General features: G+C 43.9%; 1 protein-coding gene across 14 annotated transcripts in view; it reads left to right on the forward strand.

The window, feature by feature from the left end:
* The window catches only part of KIAA0586 (KIAA0586 ortholog), a 116,791-nt gene that overhangs the window by 46,346 nt on the left and 47,380 nt on the right, over nucleotides 1-23,065 (forward strand). For 13 of the 14 annotated variants that reach the window (XM_075926295.2, XM_075926308.2, XM_075926303.2 and 10 more), the window contains 7 exons: nucleotides 330-518; nucleotides 1,547-1,725; nucleotides 5,751-5,858; nucleotides 7,568-7,648; nucleotides 14,712-14,908; nucleotides 15,122-15,240; nucleotides 15,996-16,180. In XM_075926295.2, the coding sequence (XP_075782410.2) occupies nucleotides 330-518; nucleotides 1,547-1,725; nucleotides 5,751-5,858; nucleotides 7,568-7,648; nucleotides 14,712-14,908; nucleotides 15,122-15,240; nucleotides 15,996-16,180 (1,058 nt within the window). The remainder of the gene's footprint in view (nucleotides 1-329; nucleotides 519-1,546; nucleotides 1,726-5,750; nucleotides 5,859-7,567; nucleotides 7,649-14,711; nucleotides 14,909-15,121; nucleotides 15,241-15,995; nucleotides 16,181-23,065) is intronic. The other variant, XM_075926305.2, reaches the window with a different exon arrangement.

Raw genomic sequence — 23,065 nt, forward strand, 5'->3', positions numbered from 1 at the left:
GGGCCTAGGGATGTGGGAGCACACAAAATCTCTTGCTCCCTGCCCCTGCCCTGCAAGGGGCGCACAGTTCTAGAGTCAACCACCAGCTGTTAAAAAGAGCTGGTGGTTCCCTCTGGGACCGCATATCTCTGGTGCGGGGAGGAGACTTTGCACACTCCCCTGCCCCCAGATCTTGATTGGCCTGAGAGTGGAGGGAGTGGCACCATGGCCGCAGGCCAGATCAACCAGCTTGGTGGGTCATAACCAGCCTGCAGAGGCTCTCTTACCCACTCCTGTACTAAAATATGCAGCATGTGAGAGATGCATTAAGTAGTTGATTCTCATTTCAGGTACAAAGGTAAAGTCAGCAAGAACACAAACCAGCTCTTGCACACAGAAAGTAATAACAAGTCCTAAGAGGAAGCAGCTTCTTTCTGCACAACTTAATGAAAACCAATATCTGTTCAGCCCAAGCAGAGAGGTGCCTGATGTCTCAGGGCCACTTGAAGGCCATCTAATTCCTATGGCTATTCCGTTAGGTAAGAACAACCAAAAACATAATGAGTTGTATGGGCCACATTCATTCCTGCTGCTGCTGAAAGATGCACCTCTTACTTTTCCATATCAATGATAGCTTCTGTGCCCAAGGAGATTTATTTCTGATGTTATTCCATAGAAGCTAAACCAGCAGAGGCTGCAGCAGTGGGAATCTGTATTTTCTGAGATTCTTCTATCTAGGCCCACTCCTAACCAGCATCACCCACATCTTGTGCTGTCTTTTTTATGACATCCTGGCGGAGGAGAGATTGCTGGCATTTTGCACTGTGGCAGCCTCTTTCACGGTACTCATCCCATCATTGTGAAGCCATTATTGATCAGAGAATGAATTCTGGGCTCTTGAATTTAGTCTGCATGGCAGAGAGTATATAAATTGATCATTTCTGCCCAACAGTTTTAGTAATATTGTCCCAAGTTGTATTATAGCATATTGATCACCACTGAGATACTCTTCTCTGGAGAGCAGATATAATCTGAGTATTGTTGGCTTGTACACAGAGGTTGATATTAAATTGACAGCCAAATATAATAAATGTACACGAGGGGCTTCAGGAAAAGCTCTGAGGATATTATAACTTCAGTCATATTTTGACTACCTGGCTTATTAGTTGCCTAAAGGAGCAGGCAGGGAGACACTGTGATATGTATGTATTGATTGCATATAGCCCATATTCTGTGAGCCAAAAAAAGAAACACATCTGTAAGATACAATGACCCAAGATTTTCAGTAGCACTGCTAACTACAGTTATTGTTTCATAGCACTAGGTGGCACTATAGCCAATTAAATTACTACAAAACAATTAGAAAAATGATCAGGCATCTAGGTGAAAAAAATACCAAAAATGCATACACATTTAAATTTAAATAAGGCACCAGATTTTGACAAGTGAGGAAGAACGTAAATCTAAACTTTATAAAACTGACAAAGACATTCAGAATTAAAGTAAGAATTATTCTGATTAATTGATAAATTAAAGGTTTTTATGTTTCTTGATCAACTTTCTTTAGGTCAAACACAAATTAATGGCATCTCACCACAGCCTGCTGGAGTTGTCTTAGGTAAACCACACTCTGTTACAGTGACTACCTCTGTTCTTCCAAAACTACAACCTAAGGTTAAGAAACCCAACATAGCAGTAATAGAGATGAGATCGGAAAAAAAGGATCCTCCTAAACTCACTGTACAGGTATAAAGCAAAAACAACTATTGCTGTTTTTATTAATACTCACTAAAGCTTATAAATTATTGCAGATCACTGAGCTACTTACTAGACAAGATCATTCATGTTAAAGGACAATAGGCCCATTACTTAATGGGGGGGGGGGGAATGAGGGGACAATAGGCCCATTACTTAATGAGGGGGGGAAGACAATAACAGAAAATGTGGAAAGTACTAAATGCCTTTTTTGCTTCAGTTTTCACCAAAAAGATCAGTAGTGATCAGACAACTAACATAGTGAAAACCAGTGTAAATGAAGTAGGGAAAAAACAAGTTAGAGGTCTTGAAATCATCAGGGCTTGATGAACTACATCCTAGAAACTCAAGGAGCTGACTGAGGAGCTAGCTATCTGATTTGCAATTATCTTCAAAAACTCATGGAAGATTGGGGAGATATTCCAGAGCGTGGGAAGAGAGCACAGAGAATGCCCATCTAAAAAAAGGGAATTAGGACAGTGTGGGTAATTATCGATTGTAGGGGGAGGGAGGGAGACAGCCACAACCAGCTTCAAGACTGAGTTGGATACTTTTATGGAGGGAATGGTATAATGAGACTGCCTACAGGGCTGCTGGCAGCAAATGTCTTCAAAGACCAACAATGGGAACTAGATGAGGGCTCTGAATTACTACAGAGAATTCTTTCCCAGGTGTCTTGTTCCAGGGTCTTGCCCACATGCTCAGAGTCTATCTGATCACGATATTTGGGATAGGGAAGGAATTTTCCCCTGAGTCAGATTGACAGAAGCCCTGGTGGGTTTTCGCTTTCCTCTACTGCATAAGGAATGGATCACTTGCAAGATTAAACCAGTATAAATGGTGGATTCTCTGTAACTTGAAGTCTAAATTATAGTTTGAGGTCTTCAATAAGGCTATGTCTAGTCTGCATCCCTCTGTCGACAGAGCCACGGCTGCCCTTTACTTTCACTTTCGACACTGAGTCTGATCGGCACAGCGTCGGAACGTGAGTATGCAAATGAAGCCCAGGATATTTAAATCCCAGGCTCATTTGCACTCCCGAAGTGGTTGATTTGCACCCCTCTGTCGACAGAGGGATGCAGTCTAGACCCAGCCTAACTCAGAAATAAGGGGTCTATTACAGGAATGTGTGAGGAAGTTCTGTGGCTTATAATGTGCAGAAGGACAAACTACGTGATCATGATGGTCCCTTGTGACAAGTCTATAAATCTGAGACCAGTTGACTTAACTTGAGTATTCAGAAAGATACTGGAGAAATAATCAAGCAGTCAGTTTGCAAACATAGTGAAGATAATGTGATAAATAACAGTCAATATGGATTTGTTAAGAACAAATCATGTTAAATCAACCTAATAGCTTTCTTTTACAGGGTAACAAGACTTGTGGATAGGTAGGAAGCAGTTTATGTGGTTCACAGACAAACTGAAATGGCTTATTGAACTGTGTCCTGCAGGGTTGGGTTCTGGATCCAGTTTTGTTCAATACTTTTATAAGTGGTTTTAGATAATGGCATAAAGAGTATAGTTAGGTTGAAGATTAGGAGAAACTTCCTAACTGTCAAGATACTTAAGCACTGGAACAAATTTCCCAGGGGTGGTATAGAATTTGGAGGATATTTAAGAACAAGTTAGCCAAACTCTAATCAGAAATGGCCTGTTTCAGAGGTTATCAAACTGTGGTCCACAGTAGGGATGTAAGCTAGTTGCTTCTCCCCTGCACCCCCCGCTGCCTGTATCAGAGAAAGGCAGCAAGGTGGGGGGAACAGGTGCCAGTGTTGGGGGGAGTCGGCTTAAAAGGCTGATTAAATGCAATTTAACATCCCTAGTCCACAGTTCTCAGATAGTTCCCTCTAAGGTGCATGCCTGGATGGTCTCACACACGCAAATGAAGGGCAGCCCACCTAATTAGTGGATCTGTGCACATGTAGCTCCACTGATTAGGTGCCTCGACCCTGGAGAAGACACACATGTAAGGTGAGGTGGTGGCCTGGGGTGGGGGGAATTGAAGGTAAGTGGGAGGAGGGTAATGGGGTGAAGTGGAGGAAATAGAAGGTAGATGGTAAACAGTGGGGTGAGAAGAGGAGGTGGGAGGAATTTGCGATACACAGGATTAGTGGCTGGAGAGAGAGGCTACCTTCACCAGCTACAGAGACGGCCCTTCTTCCCAGCCTCAACTCTGTGGCTGCTCTGGCAGGGGAGAGACCCCTCTCCCCCCATACACACAGCAGGGAAGACCCCTATTGATATTAAAATATGTGTTGCATGCTTTTATTTGTGGAACAAAAAATATTTGTTTATATAGCGCTTTAATTCAAAGTGCTTTACACAAGTTAGCTAACCTTGCAAACAACATTTGGAAAGATTGTTAAGTGGTTTGCCAACACCTTCAACAATTTTCAAGTCATCCACAAAAAAAGGTTAAGAATCATTGGTCTAGTTTATACTTAGTCCTGCCTTGAGTGCAGGGGACTAAACAAGATGACCTATTGCAGTCTATTCAAGCTCTATATTCCTGTGAGTCCATGCTAATGATTTGGCATTAGTAGATGTTTTTCTTAACGTGGTATAGTGTAAACCAAAAATCAGTCATCCTGTGCTAATTATTGTGATTTTTTTACAATAATTTTTATTATTTAACCAGAAAAGAATTGTTTGGAAAAAGAAGGTATGTGCAAATATATTCCTTGTGTTGAGGAGAAAACAACCCTGTGCGGGGTTTTAACAGGGAGACTATATGCTGAAGCAAACTTTAAAAAGAGATTTTTAAAGGTAGCAATTTACTTGGCTGAATGCTTTGCCATATACGATTTTTATATAAATGTGATTTTCCTTGCAACGCAGTTTCCCTTCAGACCAGTCAGCAACTGAAGAGCTAATCTTATATTTGTGACATGAGTCTGTTGACATGGAAATTAATGTGTTGTCAAAAATTCAGTATTTTGTGTTCATTGGAGGATCAAGCTGAAGCAGAAGATATGCTGTCAGTACAGGTTGAACCTCTCTAGTACGGCACCCTGGGGACTTGACCAGTGCCAAACCACAGGAAGTCCAAATTGTCTAGCAGCATTATCAACACTTTCACTGCTTACTTGGCTCTTAGAAGACATTTAGGGGATAATTAGAGCTAAATAACATCACAGAACATTGAGAGCCAGGACTGGTGGCTATAAACAAACTTTATAGGACTGCAGGAAACTTGGCCACATGCATGTTAAGTGGACATTTGGCTAACTAAAATCATGCAGGACCACGGATGTTGCTGCACCAGAGTGTGCTGGATTAGAGGTTCAGCCCTTTCTTCCCTCCCTCTTTAAACACAATTACTTGCTAATTATAGCAGTCAGCAATTTTTTTTTTAATCCCTAATAGAGCATGTAGTCCATCCTTCTGCCAGTGCACTACTTTTCTCAACATCACACTTTTTGTAATGCTTTGTCCAGGTTTTAAATGTTCTAAGTGATGAGGCTTTTGCCAAAGATTTAAACTAGAATTTACATTTCCTTTTGATGCATTTGTGTATCTGTTGAAAAATCGGTCACTGCAAAGAACATAGTCACAGATTGTAGATCTATTACAGTGTGTCTATTACAAAATTAATAGTTGCTGCTTATACGTAAAAGCACACACTACACGGCTCTCTTAACAACATAAATGGCCTATGAGTCAGCCAATCATGGAATTCTGAATAATTGATGTGAATTGGGGTAGTGTATTTATTATGTAAAATTGCCATATATGTGTTTGGCAATTAAAACATGCAAGATAACAAGATCCCAGAGAGTTAATAATCTGACAGAGATAACAAAAATAAAAAACTCAAATGAAGTAGAGAGCAGGAAAAGTAAGATAACAGAAAAGGAGAAGAAAATACTCTCAAGAGAATGTTTTTAGCTTGTTTATTAGGTTAAATCTGTCTTTAAAATGCAGTTCTGATCAGACTGTGCTCTGATGAAGAGGTTTAATAAAGGAAAATGTAATTATTACAGACTCAGATTTTGGATTTATTTTCCATTTTAGGTGTTACCGAATGTAGATATTGATAGTATTTCAAATGACAGCGTGAGCATAAACCAGACTTCTACAAGCTCGGAAGCAATACTTCCTCCTGTCAGCAGTCTGATTCAGGTATTGATCTAAATGCCTTTGAATTCATGTTAGTTTGATAAGTAAATATTAATCCATTAATGTTCAATTACTATGAAATTATCTGTCGTATTTCTTCTTAAAGAAAGTAGACCCACTGATAAACAGAAAAGAGACCTAAATTGTAACTTCTGAGCTGTGTGGCTGGCTGTCTTATTTAGTTATTAGAAGATTTACATTGCTTTGCTCGGGTTCTTAACTCGATTACTTTTTGTTTTTCTTCATTTAAATAAATTGCTCTGGGGTGTAGCAGGGGATTAGGAGTTTAGTATGGTGGCTTCTCCTCCCACTGCAGTAGCTTGAGGCAAGGTGAGAAGTGGCCTCTCCATGGCTGCAGCAGCTCCAGGGGGCACAGCTGGGGGACGAATACATATCCTCTGGCGGGGGAGGAGGGGGTCCAAGTTCATCTGCCTCCTGTGTTCCTCAGTCAGAGTGAAGAATGCATACAACTGTGCACTTTCCCCTCACTCTCTGATCAAGGGGAACAGCCAGCAATGTTCCCATACGAATGGGGGGAGAGCTGCAGCTCCCACCGCCCACCGCGTGGGAGACTCAGGACTGGGGTGTGCCCTCCAATCATCTCTTTTCACCTTCCTAGTGATTCTGTCTCGTTTCAATATGATTTTGTGTGACATGGCACTCATGCAGGGGCGTTGATGAGGGAGGAAGAGTTTGGGCCCATCCCCAGTCCCCACACAACCAAACCCTGACCTTGCTTTAAGTTATAAAAGGAAGCTGTACACAAAGTGTGGTGGTCCTGCTTCTTACCGTTTCGGCAGAGTTCTTGAACAAACAGACAGACCTACTTGCTCACAGAGGCAGCAGTGGGGGATGCGGGAGATGGCGACTCTGCGGGAGCTGAAATGCTTTTGTCCCACGTGGGCTGCTGCCTCTGTGTGATTACAAGATCTCATACTGTTTCTTCCACAGGATCTCAGCCTCATTCAGTGTATAGGCTGGACAAGGTGAACTGAATGAGGCAACTGTTCCATATTTCTTTTTTACTTAACTGTTCTGCATGTGTGTGCCTGTTTCATTCACTGCATATCAGCCAGCCTCCTCACTGCATGAGGTCATGTTCCTTCCAACCCCTGTCTCTCTCACTACACAACTTGTTCATCATTGGGCCTCTGTCCACTTCATGAGGCAGGGTTCTGCCCCCTGCTCCTCCCCCAAAACCTTCCAAAATGCCTTGTGATCATGTAATTAAAAATGAATTTGTAATGATTATACAAAAGAAAGTGGAGTTAAGGTTGCTATGGGGAACTTTGGGTTTGAGTCATTCACTTAACGGAATTTGTCCCTCTCTTGTGTATTGCAAAAAAAAAAAAAAGTTAGTTATAAAAATAACATTAAGAACCACCATACTGGGTCAGACCAAGGGTCAATCTAGCCCAGTATCCTGGGATACTGTGATATTTGTTCTGAGATTCTGAAGTTGAGATACTCTATTAAATCCTACAGCCAAGTCCAAGGAATGCTAGTACTGTATTCATTTTATTGAATTGCTTAATGAATACTATCAAGTCCTCTTCCTTGTCTATAGAGTCCCTCCTCCCCCAATTGTTAGGGTAAAACATTTGTGCATTAATTAGTATACAAGATGGTCACTGTAACTGAATCATATTCTCAGTATAAAGCACTTCTATGGTTAAACCTTTTAAATTATGTAATTTTCTGTCTTTTATGAGGGCCCAGAACAAACTCAATATGAGGAGGAAGATATCAAGTTTCCAGGAACTAATTTTGTTGATGTCATCGATATCATTCGGGTAACTACATCCCAGAAGACATCCTTGCCTTTGGCTTTTATATTCAACTAGCTGAAGTTACCCGGCATTGCTTGGCCCTGCTCCCCACCGGCCGATTTGCTTCTCCCCACCCTCCCCCACCAGCCCTGCTTCCTGCTGACTGATTCTCTTCCTCCTGATCTACCCCGGCCAGCCCCGCTCCTGTCGGCCACCCCTGCACCCTGATCTCCCCTGACCAGTTCTGCTTCCCGCCGGCCGCCTCCTCCCTCCCGCCCCCAATCTCCCCGAGCCAGCATCGCTGCCCCCCGGCCAGCTCTGCTTCCTGCTGGCTGCTCCCCCGATCTCCCCCGGCCAGCCCCGGTGCCCCCAACCCTTCGCCCCACGACCAGCTCTGCTTCCCACTGGCTGCCCCTCCCCCGATTTCCCCAGCAAGCCCCTCTGCCCCTGGCCCTCCCCCCACCAGCTCTGCTTCCCGGCCCCCGCCCCCTCCTCCCGGCCAGGCCCGCTCCCCTCCCAGCCGGTTCCTCCCTCCCCCCCGCCCAGCCCCCAATCAAGTGTGTCCATTTTTTAAGACCACCTGGTAACCATAGCTGCGGGGGGCAGGGTGGGTGCCCGAGCTGTTGTGCGCATGGGGGTGGAGCGAGTCCTGGATGGTGCTGGGGGCCGCAGGCGGTGGGTACGTGACCTATGGTAGATGGGGTTGCCCCTGCAGTGCAGCACGGCGGGTTATTTTTTATTTTTACAGGTTAAGATCGGGCCCGATCAAGTCCAAAAGTACCTTAAAACCTTCTCCTGGAGGAAAGTTTATCCCATGGAAAGTTTGGTTGCAGTAGCTCTTACAGTGTCCAAGTTATTAGAGCACAAACATTCTCCCTTATATATTAGATTCTTTTCTACTTCTCAAATGTGAAATGCAACATTAAGAATTGTACTTTATTTAAAAAAATGTATCTTGTTCTGTTAAGCTTTATACAAGATTGAAAGGGGTAGATTTAAATTGTTGAATGCCAAAATGACCAAAAACATTTGGTTAAAGAAACAAGAAATGGTAGGCCAGCTCTTATTGTTTCTCTTGCTACTAACTTGGGATGTGGCTCTTATCATTTAGTATTTTTCTCTGATTTTTAGTGGTAGAAAATAGGTCCAGGAGATGCTTAAGATGTTAAAATGTTAATTTTAAGTAGCTGCTCTATCATTAGATAAGGCAGCATTATCCTCACCTACAGATCTGTCAAACGCTGTTTCTTGTTTGCTATCGACTTCAGGATGAGTCTTGAAGTTGGCTGCTTTATTCATGCATAAATCTAGTTGAGTTGTCCATAATGACAAAGTGATGTGAAGTACCTCGTAATCTTTCCCTTATCAAAGATGAACTCATCTTCCTGTGCCACATAAAGGATGAGTCTCCTTCATTCCATCCGACACCACAGCATTCTGCAGAAAAACTGTGGCATAATCTACATGCTTTTGAAATACTAACGATATATATTGAGTGCACTGGTTTAACAAGAAGATTGACTTCCTTGTTCATCTTCTTTAATTCAAAGTGCCATGGGCTCCAGCTATCCAAATTATATCTGGCTAGATCAATCTGATTCTGCATTGTTGAGGTGTACAAGGTGTCAGGTTGAACCTGTTTTGATAGAATCAAAATATGCTTCACAAAATCTATGGTGACTTCAGGTTCTTTCTGCACATTTTCTTCCGCTAGGGAGATCTGCAGGGTAGCAACATGGTCCTTTAGTTTCTCTTTTATTAGACATTATAAGGTGGACTTCTGCAGAAGTATTCTTCAATGGGAAGGTACTGCATGCATTGATCCAGAAGGCTCTTTCCATTTTGGTACTGGGAAAATTCCTCCCTTCACTTATTATTTTAGTTTTTTATCCCTCCCCCCTAGTTCTTTTTTCTGCTTGCTACTTCCCACATGTAACAGTATAGTGAGAGGCAAAAGGCAATAGAATGGGAATTTTTTTACCTGCTAATACCCTTTTCAGTAATAGCAGCGTCAGAAGTTCTGCCTTCCCTGAATGGCTGCTTATCCAAAGGACAAAATATGTGGGCTGTTAATCTACTGTACGTAGTTTACTAGTTGGTACTGAAATTATTCTTACTAATCATATTCTAAGAGTTTTTATGTCAACTTTGAAATGATCAGTCTGGTAGCAAGTTGGAGAAAAGGATATAACCAGCAGAAATGTTGAAACAGGACTGCACCATTGTCAGAACATTTCCCTCCTTTTTTCTGCAAAGGAAATTTTGGCAAAATCAACAAGATTTTACAGAGCATTTTGGTTTAGATGGAAGGAACTATGTTTTCCTGTGGAAATCTAATGTTCCAACTAATGTTTTCTGACTAGCTGTGTTCACCAAGATGAATTTCAAACAAGAAGTCTAATGTAGCCAAGTCCTACTCCATGAAAGCCTTTGAAAAAATAAGTAGTGCCAAAAATCAATTTGTGATTAAGTTACCGGATAATTTTGGTAAGAGACTATCAATATATTTTTTCAATGATAAAACAAAATTATCATAATCTACCTGATCATTTCTGCCATTTTTTACTTCTATGACATTGTGCGAATATACTTTTCAGATCTAAAGAGAGAGGACCTCAATCTGATACTTTGAAAAATAGGATGGTTAATATTCCAACCAGATCTAAAATTATTTGTAATTTGTCATTTTTTAAAATTTGTCGTCATGATAGATAATTTCAAAGGTCCCTTAGAAGGTAAAATGCAGAAAATTAACTACACATCATTCATGACAGGACTGGGAGGTGAAATATGAAAACAAGATTTAGTCGGTATAATTAAATACTGAACATTAAATTTAATTTTCAGTGAAGATTATGTACTACCCCAAAATAAGTATAATATATAATTTCCTGTTTAGATTAGTATATTATTAACATATTTTTTAAAAAATCTTAGGTATATGATTTGGAAATATAGCAAAACTGCTGAAGTTTTAGCCAGAAGCTATTATTTACATGCTATATTTATTGCATATACTTAGTTTATTTTATCTAGATGTCTGCATTTTAAACACTTTAGAAAAGATTATATAAAATTAGAGACGTCAAAGAAAAATTATATGAGAAATGAAGTAAGTAGAAAAAACATGCATAATATTACATTGGACAGAGGAATTTGTACATGCACTATGGGAATGAATTATAGCTAGGGATGCATGTATTTCAATAGAATGAATTGCTTATCAACTCACAAGTCATGCAGAATAATTTTAAGGTGATATGGCACCCATATTTGAATTACTATGTAATACATTTTTAAAATGTTATAGAACAGTGCATATAGAATTTTTTGGGTACAATTTCTATTTGGGGCAATCTGGTGTTCCCTGTAAGCAGCACTTTTATGCAGCCACTCAGGAGACATTCAGATGCCATCCAGGTGATTAGCGGAGGACCCGCAGCTAGGTTTTCTATTTCTATTGGTGGTGCATATTTACATATGCCTCAGTGCATATAAAATTATTCCACACTTGGATGGAAGAAATCCACACATGAGTAGAAAAGATTAGATGGAACATTGCCAATCCAAATGTGAGTATCATGTTTATATATTTTTTTTAAAATGTGCATTATTTAAAAAAATGTTTTTTTTTAAACATGTTTTTTTTTGTTGTTTTGGGGTTTTTTGCTCCCCTAAGTCTACAGCAAAAATGTTTTTCACTCTATTACTCTGTATGGAATTTTTTTACTTTTTCAGTTGTAAAATACTTGAAGACTGTGAGAGAAACTTTAATATCAGGGGAGAAGTGTTTGCTCCCTCTTAGCCTGAGGTCTGGGACCTTCTACTCCAGAATCCTAGAGCTGAGTCACAGCCCAAGCGTGGAAGTGTACACTGCAGGGAAACAGCCCTTCAGCTCAAACCCACAAGCCCAAGTTTCTAATTTGAACTACCGTTACACCTCGTGGATGTTAACCTCGTGGAATGAGGTGTAACGGTAGTTCGAATTAGCCTAATTCGAACTACCTACTCCCTGCCACGTGTAGCCGCGGGCATGGAGTCCGAACTACCGGGGATTTAAAAATGGCGGCGCCCGGCAAGATGCAAATGAAGCCCGGGATATTTAAATCCCGGGCTTCATTTGCAACTTCGATTGACTACATTAACCACCCTTGCTCGAAGTAGGGTGGTAGTGTAGACATACCCATATTGTGAAAGAATAAATAGGTATTTAAGTTACCATTAAGCTTTAAAAGTAATGACACATCTGTTAGAGCTAACATCTATCTTCTGGCACGCTCAGTGAATTCACATTCTGACCCATATCTTCACAGCCAAATAGTGCTAAAACTTATTTTAAAATAATATATAAATTCTGCAGAAAACAGATATTCATAGAATGATTGAAAATTTGTGCTGTGGAATAGCATTTCCGAGATGCATGTTATGTGTAACTTCAGTTATCATTGCAGTGTTGCTGACGCCATACTGGTCCCACAGTATTAGAGAGATAAGATCCCTAAGACCAACTTCCACTGCTGTAAGAGACACACTTTTAAGCTTACACAGAGCTCTTTTTCAGGTCTGGAAAAGGTTATTGAGTGTCAAGCTAAATACAAGGTAGAACAGATAAGGAGTTAACACATGTTGTAAGAGGCTGTACAAGATGAAGTGGGACAGTTAATATCTTTATAATCATAGGACAGAAGCATGCTAGTGTGTTACAGATTGCTGCAATGAGTCAAGTGAAGACAGTTTGAGTGAAGACAGTTTGTATCCTGGTCTTTCTTATTAGAGCATTTTCTGTGTTGTCTAAGTGCCTCGCTGTATATAAAAGATTTCTTGGTGTGTTTGGGGTGGATAGTAGATCTGTGAAGGTAGGTGTGGTGATCCATGATTTCTGTTACATAGTTGCCTATATGGTTTCATTGTTGAAGATGATGATGGTGTTTAGGAAGTTGGTGCTGATATCGGAGTGTTTCTAGAGCGAGGTTGATAGATAAGTGGTGGAGCCATAACAATAGATGCAAGACCTGCCGGCATATCTCCATATGATCAATGCTCCCAAAAACATGTCTTTCAAGATACATGAGTCCAACACATGCATAGTAAATACCCCATGTCATGCTGATTAGAGTGGCTCACAGCCGTGAGTGCTAACCCCCAGGAAGACTTTTAAGGAACAGGGAACAAACCTCAAACTGTTTGTGTTCTGTCCTTAAATTTCACTAACCAAAGTATCAACTGTGAATCCTCAAGCACTACAGTAGTCCTAATATGGAACCACAGACATTTTCATCGGGTACGACAGTCTATCTTGCTACCTAGGCAAGCCTGTCTTTATAATAGAGGGTCCCTTTACACCAAAAGTCACAGCAATATTCTGGTTACTCAGCCCCAGAGGATCAGTCACTTATCTCAGGTCAGTTTTACCCTAGGTCTTGCACCAAATACAACACTTGTAGCCAGTCCTATATTAAGGTAACTACAGGTGTACTAACTAGAGAAAATAAATGAGTTATTTACAAATTTAAAGCAGGTAACATACACACACAGGGGAGTTACATTCTTAGGTTTCAAAAAGTTCTAGAAGCTACAGTAATATGTAACCTCTGTATGTCCTTTAAGGATAACCCAGGCTAAGCAGCTTGGCAATGCCTTGTTTATTTAAAAATGTTGCCCTCTCCATATTTCAAGCAGCACACTGATGAAGATCTTTCTGGCCTGGGAGCATGGGCAGTAGGTGAACCAGCAATTAGGGGTGGCTAACCCCCTCTCCATTGTCTTGGCCTCTCCCCTTCCACCTAAGGCCTCATGCCTCCCTTTCCCCTACTTTCTCCCATTGCTGGAGCCCAGAGCTTCCCCCCCAGCTGCTGGTACTCCCCAGCCCCATGGTGTCAGGTGGGTGGTGTAGCATTAACAATACTAACACACGGGTGAACCAGATTGGTTCCCAACTATGCTTTTGTCAGTGCTCAGTGATGCTTAGTGGCGTTGGCGTGAGCCAGCACCTGGTCTGCCAGTGTCACACCCTCATAACAAGTATGTTCTCTATTCTCTCAAGTGAACTCACACAGAAAAATGATAAAAAAAAATACCACATCAACCGTGAGTGGAGTCTTTTCACAAAATGATCATTTCATTTCTGACCTCAGTCCTACGCCACACCTTCCGAAGATGAACATAAGACATAAAATGAATAATGCTTCTAGACACTATCATGGACTTAATAAAGATGTTGGATTTATGGTTCATTACAACAATTTGTAACCCATTAATCCTCTTTTTGTCCTATGACTGTAGAGCTTAGGGATGTAATAGTATAGTCGATTAACCTATTAACCGATAAGCAAAAGCTTATAGGTTAATGCTGTAGACTACATGCATTCCTCCCCTTCTCCCGCTTGCCAGTACATTTTTTAGCAAGCTGGCCAGCAGCCCAGCTCAGTCCCAGCTTGCACTGGGTCCTGGTCCTACCCTTGCTGTGGCTCTGCATTTAAAGTGTATTAGGAGCCAGGCGGGCAGGCAGCCCAGCTCAGTTCCAGCTTGTGTCTGGGAGCTCAGACCCCTCTCCCCGGACAGGGGCTGCCCAGGGACTATAGAATAGTTGACTAACTGATAAGAATTCATGAGGTTAATCGACTATTCAGTTAACATCCCTAATAGAGCTGTTTACTGCCTGCTTCATCTTGAATAGCCTCTTGCAACTTGTGTTAACTCCTTGTCTGTTTCACCCTGTGTTTGGTATTGGGTACTTTCCCCAGACCCAACCAAGAGCATGTCTCGCTCACCAACAGATGTTAGTCAAATAAAAGGTATTACCTCCCCACCTTGTCTGTTAATTAAAATATTGCAAGAACATTTCCTGTATATTGCAATTACCTTTTACCTTCCTGCCTCATTCGCCACAGACAGGAAACCCAAATCCTATTTTATATAATAACTTCTGTACCACTAACCGCACAGCTTTATGGATTGGCAGACTTGAAATATTTTATAACTGCAAAATGGTAAAAGGAACATATATGAATAATATGGTACAACACAACTATAACTATTTTCTAAAGCAAAAATACTGAAGGTTTGTCTTTGTTTTTATTGTAACTAGGATCAGGAGGAAGAGGAGGATGGAATCCCAGAATTGGCAGAACCAATCCTGGAGTTCAATAGACGAACAGAATTTGTTTCTCCAAAATATAATGGCCCTCCATTTCCCCCAACTGCTCCTGCTTCTCAACCTCCAGTTGATATTCTGGATGAAATCATTGAAAGGAGGGAAACTTTAGAAAATAGGCTGATTAGCTGGTGAGTTTCCTGTCAGGCTGAAGGTAATAAAGAGCAGGTGTAAGCATATTAGGAAGAAATACATCCACTATACAAGTGGATTAAATATTTTTTCAACTACCAGTAATTCCCTTTGTCTTATTAAGTTTTCCCCATATATCGAGAATACTGTGTTACATAAATTTGGCTGTCTCCGAGCCTGCTGGTAGAAATATAAAAGCTCTGTTTTGTCAGGGTGGAACAAGAAGTAATGGCACGAATTATTAGTAGGATGTACCCCATCCAGAAGGAAAGAGTGCCCAATGTAAGTGCATCAGACAGTGAAGAGAGTGAGGCTGTAACCTCTGACATTGGTAAGTAGGAATTGTACTTCTTCTCAGTCACTTTCCAGCCTGAAGCAGATGAAACCAAAGGCTATACATCTCAATTTTGGGTAAAAGATATTTAAACTGGCTAAGCCTTATTGTAAGAGGTGTTAAACTTACAAAGCTGTTAAAAAGCTTTAGAGGGGTAGCCAAGTTAGTCTGTAACAGGAAAAAATTAAAAAACAACGAATAGTCTAGTAGCACCTTAAAGACTACCTGTAGATGGTATCATGAGTGCACAGACAACATGTGTGTTTGGGGATATGTGCTGATGCAGAAAGCGGTAACCAGTTGTCAGGTCAATAAATGCACATTACCCTGGGTAATTGATGAAGAACATTCCACAACTGGGCCAGCTTTGCGAACCAAATTTTGGTAATCCTACTGCCATGCAAATGAAAGTGCAACTGTACATTGTACTTTTGCTGGAGTGCAATGGTGACTATCTTTATCACTCTTGTGAAGAATGGTATGTCAGATCAATGTCTACCTTATAAACATACATAAGGGAGAGTCATGGGGACTCTGATACTCTTTGGAGCCTTGGAGAAGTCACCTGCCTCTGTTTCCCCATCTGTAAAATGGGAATAATTCTTCCTTACAGGTGGGCTTGAGAGTTCATTAATGCATGTAAAGTTCTTTCAAGATGTAAATTGCTAAGCATGTTGTTATATCTCTGCAATATAATGCATTCAGTATCAAGAAGTAGAATTTGAATTTGGGTTTTGTGTCTTCTTTTTTAGTCGAGGCAGCAGGCGGTGGAGGATTTCAGCTCTTTGTTAGCGCTGGTGTGCCAGTAAATTCAGAAATGATTAGTCACTTTGTGAATGAAGCTCTGGCTGAGACTGTTGCTGTCATGCTGGGTGACAGGGAAGCTCAGAAAGCAGTTCCAGCTGAAAATGTTCTTCGAAGCACAACAATCTTGCCAGTAAGAGTAAAATTTATAATTGTTTCCAGTTGTAGTTATGAGGATTTTAGGATTTATTTTTGTAATTCTTGGATTTTGGTTATGTGCAATCTGAAGACCTTGAAAAGTGATCCTGAAACAGAACAAGCATTTACAGGTTGAACCTCTCTAGTCCAGCAATGTTGTGACCTGACCAGTGCTGAACCAGAGAAATTGCCAAACCATGGGAGGTCAATATTGTCTAGCAGCATTACTAACATTTTCACTGCTTACTGGGCTCTTAGAAGACATTTAGAGGTAAATTAGAGCTAAATAACAGCACAGAACACTGAGAGCCAGGACTGGTGACTGTAAACAAACTTTATAGGGCCACAGGTAACTTGGCCATACCCATGATAAGTGGACATCCGGCTAACTAAAATCATGCCTGACCATGGATGTTGCTGGACCAGAGAGTGGCACGTTAGAGAGGTTCAACCTGTAGTAGCTTCTTGGTTACAGTATGTCCCAGTAAGTGACTAAATTCAAACCAATTTCAAATTTGAGTTTTTGCTATATTTATTTTTAAAATGCTATGCACAAAGAATTGGTTTCTGAAAGAGGGGAATAGTAATATTGGATTTCATGTTGTTGGATAATAGTTATGCTGTTTCCAGTGCAAGGCTGCAAGACTGATAGACATTTCAACTCAAGTCTCTTGCTGTATTCGATCCTGTCACCAAAAGGCATCATATATATAGTAGCCCAATGTCTGAGACTCTGTAACGCTGAAACGCTGGCTGTTCCCTCTGGGCGGCGCTGTTGCCTCCCGCCGTGGCGCTCGGCTGACTTCTACGCTGTTCAGCTGGGCTGCCGTGCGGGAGCAAACGGCCACTTGCGCCGCTTGCTCCCGTGTGGCAGCCCAGCTGAGCGGCACAGAAGTCAGCTGAGCACCATGGCGGGAGGCAACAGCGCCGCCCAGAGGGAACAGCCAGGGGGCGGGGCCTGGACAAGCGTGCGTCTCTGACTTCAGGAAAGGGTGCCGGATTCAAACTGGGGAAAGCGGAGTGGACATGGAGGAGACAGAGAAGAATGGAGGAGGTGGAGAACAGCGAGAGAGAGAGATGCAGCAGGAGGTGAAGAGAAACACAGAGTGAGAGGTGGGAGGGGAAAGAGAGAGAAGGAGAGAGAGGCAGGAGGCGGACGAGAGCTGAGAGAGAGAGAGAGAGAGGGCGAGGCAGTAGGAGGAGAAGGGAGAGAGAAGCCGTTTGCGCCGCTTGCTCCCAAGCGGCGGCCCAGCTGAGCGGCGCAGAAGTCAGCCAAGCACCATGGCAGGAAGCGAAGGGGACGGGGCGGTGACATACACACCCAGGGGGCGGGGCCTGGACGAGCGTGCATCCCCGACGGAGACAGAGGAGAGCGGAGAGAGAGTGAGAGGCAGGAGGGGGAGAAGAGAAAGAGAGAGACGGAGCAGAGAGAGAGTAAGAGGCAGGAGGAGGAAGAGAAGAGAAGAGAAAGGGAGAGAGAGAGGCATGAGGGGGAGAAGAGAGAGAGAGAGAGAGAGGCAGTAGGAGGAAGAGAGAGAAACAAACAGACAGACAGAGCGAGAGACTGGAGACTCAGGAGAGAAGAATGACGTGGAGGAGAGACCTGAAAATCCCGTCTTATGATGGGCTAATTGGCTAGTTCTTTAATATCTGTATAAATAATTAGTCTTCATGCATGGAGTCTTCAGTCTTGGGTTTTATTCTGAAGCATGCGATTCAGAGTCTGACTACAGAGCCAAAAGAATTTAGATAATGTATTTGTTCTTTTTCCCTCATTGTTAAGTTGATTCTCCTTAACTGTGTTTTGAATTACAGCAGTCTTCTGCAAATGTTCAAACAGTTAAATTTATCCTTAACACAGATTAATTTTCTCCTTCCTTTGATAATCAAATTATCACTGACTGTTATCAACCTAGGGCAGAATATTTAAAATATTTTTGTTAATGAGATTATTATAATCCAGAGTTCAGGGTTGGGTCAAATTTAAGTTTTGGAAGGACCCTGCTTGGAGAATCTAATTAAACAAAGGTTTAATGAAAATGGGCCAGATTTTAGGATCCAGTATGGCCTCTTTGTCCCTCTCAGGTATCCCAAGTGGCCATATTCTTGCTGTAACTAGCCGGCAGAGTATTCCCTTTGCATAGGTGAGGTCTCTGGTGGCATGAAGCTGGTAGAGGGGGCAGAACTGTCTCCTTTACCAGTGAGCAATTCACTCCAGTATAGATGGAGGGAGAAGTTAGAATATAACAGAGTAGAGCAGAGCTCTGCTGTGTTAGATAATCCATTGGTTTAAGGGAGTTTATGAAGCGTACCTTACAGCTGTTGTGTAAGTTAGAACTTGCTCCTCAACAATTCTTGACTTGTATTCAGGGTAGGCAGTGGTGGATTGAGTAGGTGTAACCAGCTCCCTAAAGTTTTCTTCTGTGTGATAAAGATTTCTGTCCCAGTATGTAACATAATATCTGATCCAGTTGTGTAAAAAGAGAATTATAGAGACAAGGTGGGTGAGATGGTAACTTTTATTGGACCAACTTCTGCTGGTGAGAGAGACCAACAATCAAACTACACAGAGCTCTTCCTCTGATCTAAAGAAAAGTTCTGTCTAAGCCCCAAATCTTCTCACCCACAGCAGTTGGTCCAGTATAAAAAACATTACGTCACCCGCCTTGTCTCTCTAATATGCTGGTATGAGCAACACTGCATAAAAAGGAAATAGTATAAGAAGCAAGTAGCTGTGGAATTATCTGCACTGATGTGCCAAAGATATCAGGGCATTGATCCACTAATGTGGGGGTAAATCTAAATGCACAATTTCCATTAACTCAAATTGTGCAAACACTGAGTGACTATGTTTCAGGGAAGGAAAACATAATTTAGGATAGGCTTATCCTGCAGTCATCCACCTTCATGATGTTCTCTGGATGAGGGGATGGAGTACCAAACTTTCCTTGTTTAGGATGTGTAGAACTTCAGCTGTGCTCTTCCGAGACTTCCTCCGGTGCCAGCAATTCTGAACAAACTAAGGAGAGACAAGGTAGCATGGAGAGCATAGTTATTCATTGGTTCCTCCTTTGGTGGAGAAGGGAACAACTAATCGCAACATATTGCAGAATGAAACATTTAATCACACTGAATGAAGCATCTTGTATCTTGATCCAGGGTTAATCAAGTTATCTTTGGATAAGATTTTTCAAGTGCCCTTGTTTTTTTGGAACAGTTCCAGGAGGTTGTATTTAAAGGCAAAAACATTCATTCTTCTTCGAGTGATTGCTCATGTGCATTCCAATCAGGTGTGCGCGCGCAGCATGCACGCGTTGGTGGGGATTTTTTCCCTCAGCAGTACCCATCGGGCCAGCAGGGAGCCACCTGGAGTGGCGCTGGTATACCAGCCGATATATACCCCTGCTGGCCCTCTGCCCACTCAGTTCCTTCTTACCACCGTGACGGTTGTTGGAACAGCCCTCAGCTCCTGCTAAAGCAATCACTGCTTAAGTAGTTCTTTGTTGCCTGTTATCAGTTCATCACCGTTAAGTAGTGTAAATGGAGTTAGAGACTGTTGGTTCTGTTGTTTGTTTGCTGCTGCGGTGCGCTGTGCGCCCACGGCGGGCCATGCCCAGACTGCAAGGGTTCAATCCCCACAAAAAGTGTTACCGGCCTATGCCCTGTGATGATCCTCGTTTGTCCTGACCTAAAGTGCCTGGGAGAGGCCCACCTTTCAGAGGCCTGCAAAATTTGCAAAGCTTTTAAGCCCCGCATCAAGCACAAGAGAGAATTGCGCCTCAAGATTATCCTTATGGAGGCAGCCCTAAGACCAGCACCGGTGTCGGACCCAGCACCAGTCTCCCAGAGCGCACCGGCATTGGTGCAGGACACTTGGATGCACTCCTGCACCTCCCCGGCGCCGCACAGGCCTCGGCACCAGTCACAGTCCCCGGTGCCGCAGAAGAAGAGGCCCAACAGGGGTAGATCCCCTCGGAGGCACGTGCCCTCTGTGAGCCCTTCAGTGGGGCACGTGGCACCGTCAAGCGCCGAACCCGGGCCATCTCAGTCGGGTGGACGTTTATCCTCACATAGGAAATCCAGCCCTCCTGAGGGTTTCCAGAACCCTCCACTCCGGAGGCCTTTGAGGTGACCAGAGACCTGATTGAGTCGGCCCCCTTACCCTCTCCGACATCGACCCCTACCAGAGGCCATGGGAACGGCCGGCACTGGCCTCCATTAAGGACACACGAGGAAGCGGTGCTGGACACCAGGAAACGCCATCCGGTGCAGCCCGCATCCTCGGCACCACTCCCAGTACTGACCACGGCACTGCCTTCGGAGCCGTCCCTAGCACCGGATGCTGCACAAGACACGGCACCAGCATGGTACCACTGTGCGGCACCATCCACAGCATCCAGCTCCATGATGCCTACTTCTGCACAGGCCCCGATCCTGGCCATGCCACTGCCTCCTCCCCAGCACCATGGCAAACCTGAAATAATGGCCAGACACGCCCTGGCACAAGCAGTTTCATTGGAACCCGTGACAACACCACCCTGGTTGGCTTCTGAGTACTAGCAATAGAATCCGGGGACCTCCAAATTTTCTGGTGACCACGGCCAGGACATGTGTGTGTCTCCTGGGCCTAATTGCCACATGCACGTACATCGTGTAACATGCCAGACTTCACATGCATCCCCTATAAATGTGGCTGGCACGAGTCCACAACCTGGCTTTCCATCCGTGGGACAGAGTAGTGACGGTCCCTGACTCTATCTTTCACTCGTTGGACTGGTGGACTCATCATGGGTAGGTCAGTGCGGGGGTCCCCTTCTCCAGACCAGTACCAACCATCCGACTCGTCATGGACGCATTGGACACCTGTTGGGGAGTGTACCTGGGGGACATGCAGACACAAGGTATGTGGTCCAGGGACGATCTCTCCCTGTGTATCAAAGTCAGGGAACTCTGGGCAGTCAGACTGGCCTTTGCGGCTTTCCTTCCCTACCTCAGGGGCAGGTCAGTCCTTATCCTGTCAGACAGTACGACGGTGGTGTCGTATATAAACAAACAGGGCAGGGCATGGTCTCCCCACGTGTGTCAGGAAGCGATCTGCCTGTGGGACCTCTGCATCGGGGTGGATATCCACCCGATAGCCTTGTATCTCCCAGGTTCTCAGAATGTCCTAGCAGACAGGCTAAGCAGGGCTTTTTCTGGGCACAAGTGGTCCCTCAGGAAGGACGTGGCCCGCTCTTTTTTCCATGAGTGGGGGTTTCCCCAACTGGATTTATTCACCACGAGGCAGAACAAGAAGTGCCCGAGGTTCTGCTCTCTCATAGGTCTGGGAAGGGACTCCCTAGGGGACACACTCCTCCACCCCTGGCCCGAGGACCTGCTGTGTGCCTTCCCACCTTTCCCGCTAGTTCACAAGGTCCTTCTGAGAGTGCGGGAGTTCAGGGCTTCCGTCATTCTCATCTCCCCCAGGTTGGCCCAGCCAGCATTGGTTCTCAACCCTTCTCAGCCTGTCATGCGAGAGACCCATAACCCTCCTGCTGCTCCCGGACTTGATCTCCCAAGACTTCGGCAGACTCCGTCACCCAGACCTGCACTCATTGAACCTGACAGCATGGAAGCTCCGTGGCTGACAGCGGTGGAGCTCCAGTGTTTGGTTCGGGTCCAGGAAGTTCTGGGTAGTAGGAAACCCAGTTCTGGGTAGTAGGAAACCTTCCAGTAGAGCGACATACCTGGCCAAGTGGAAGCGGTTCCATATCTGAGCTTCCCACTGAGGGGTTCTCCTGATCCTGGACTACCTATTGGATCACAGACTTCAGGGACTCTCCTCTTCCTCCATTAAGGTCCATTTGGCGGTCCTCTCCGCCTTCCATCCCGGAGATAGGGGAAAGATTCTGTTTGAGAATCCCATGATAAACAGATTCCTCAAGGGGATGGATAGACTTTACCCACACGTACGACAGCCCGTCCCTCAGTGGGACCTTAACCTGGTCCCCTCTAAGCTTATGGGGACCTTGTTGGAACCCCTGGCAACGTGTTCCCTCCTACACGTGTCCTAGTGGTAGCAATCACATCTGCCAGACGGGTGTCTGAACTCAGAGCGCTCACCTGGGATCCCCCCTATACGGTTTTCTTCAAGGATAAAGTCAGACTCTGCCCCAATCCCGCCTTTTTGCCTAAGGTGGTGTTGTCTTTCCATGTCTCTCAAGACATATTCCTATCAGTGTTTTACCCCAAGCCTCATGTGTCAGGGAAAGAGCAGGCTTTGCACACCTTGGATGTCAGGAGGACTTTAGCCTTTTATTTAGATAGGACAAAACCCTTCCGTAAATCGCCACAATTTTTCATGGCCATTGCGGAACGTGCAAGAGGTCAGCCGATCTCCACACAGAGGATCTCTTCTTGGATCACTGCTTGCATTAGGGAGTGCTACGTTCTAGCAGGGATTCTGTCCGTCCCCCGTACCCCCCCAGCGCACTCTACGAGGGCCATGGCCTCCTCCACAGCCTTCACAGCGCAGGTCCAGATCCTGGACATCTGCAGGGCTGCCACTTGGTCTTCAGTTCACTCCTTCGTCAACCATTATGCGTTGTCACATCAGGCCAGAGAGGATGCTGCCCTGGGCAGGGCGGTCCTCCATTCCACAGTAGTTTGAAACTCTGACCCTCCTCCTCAGGTCCTGCTTTGGAGTCACCTAATTGGAATGCACATGAGCAATCACTCGAAGAAGAAAGAACAGTTACTTACCTCGCAACTGTTCTTCGAGATGTGTTGCTTATGTCCATTCCAAATACTACCTGCCTCCCCTTCTTTGGAGTATTCTGGTAGGAAGGAACTGAGTGGGCGGAGGGCCAGCAGAGGTATATATTGCTCCTCTCCGGGGCCT

Source organism: Pelodiscus sinensis, chromosome 5 (assembly GCF_052426305.1).
Source record: "Pelodiscus sinensis isolate ZL-2025 chromosome 5, ASM5242630v1, whole genome shotgun sequence".
Taxonomy (NCBI): Eukaryota; Metazoa; Chordata; order Testudines; family Trionychidae; genus Pelodiscus; species Pelodiscus sinensis.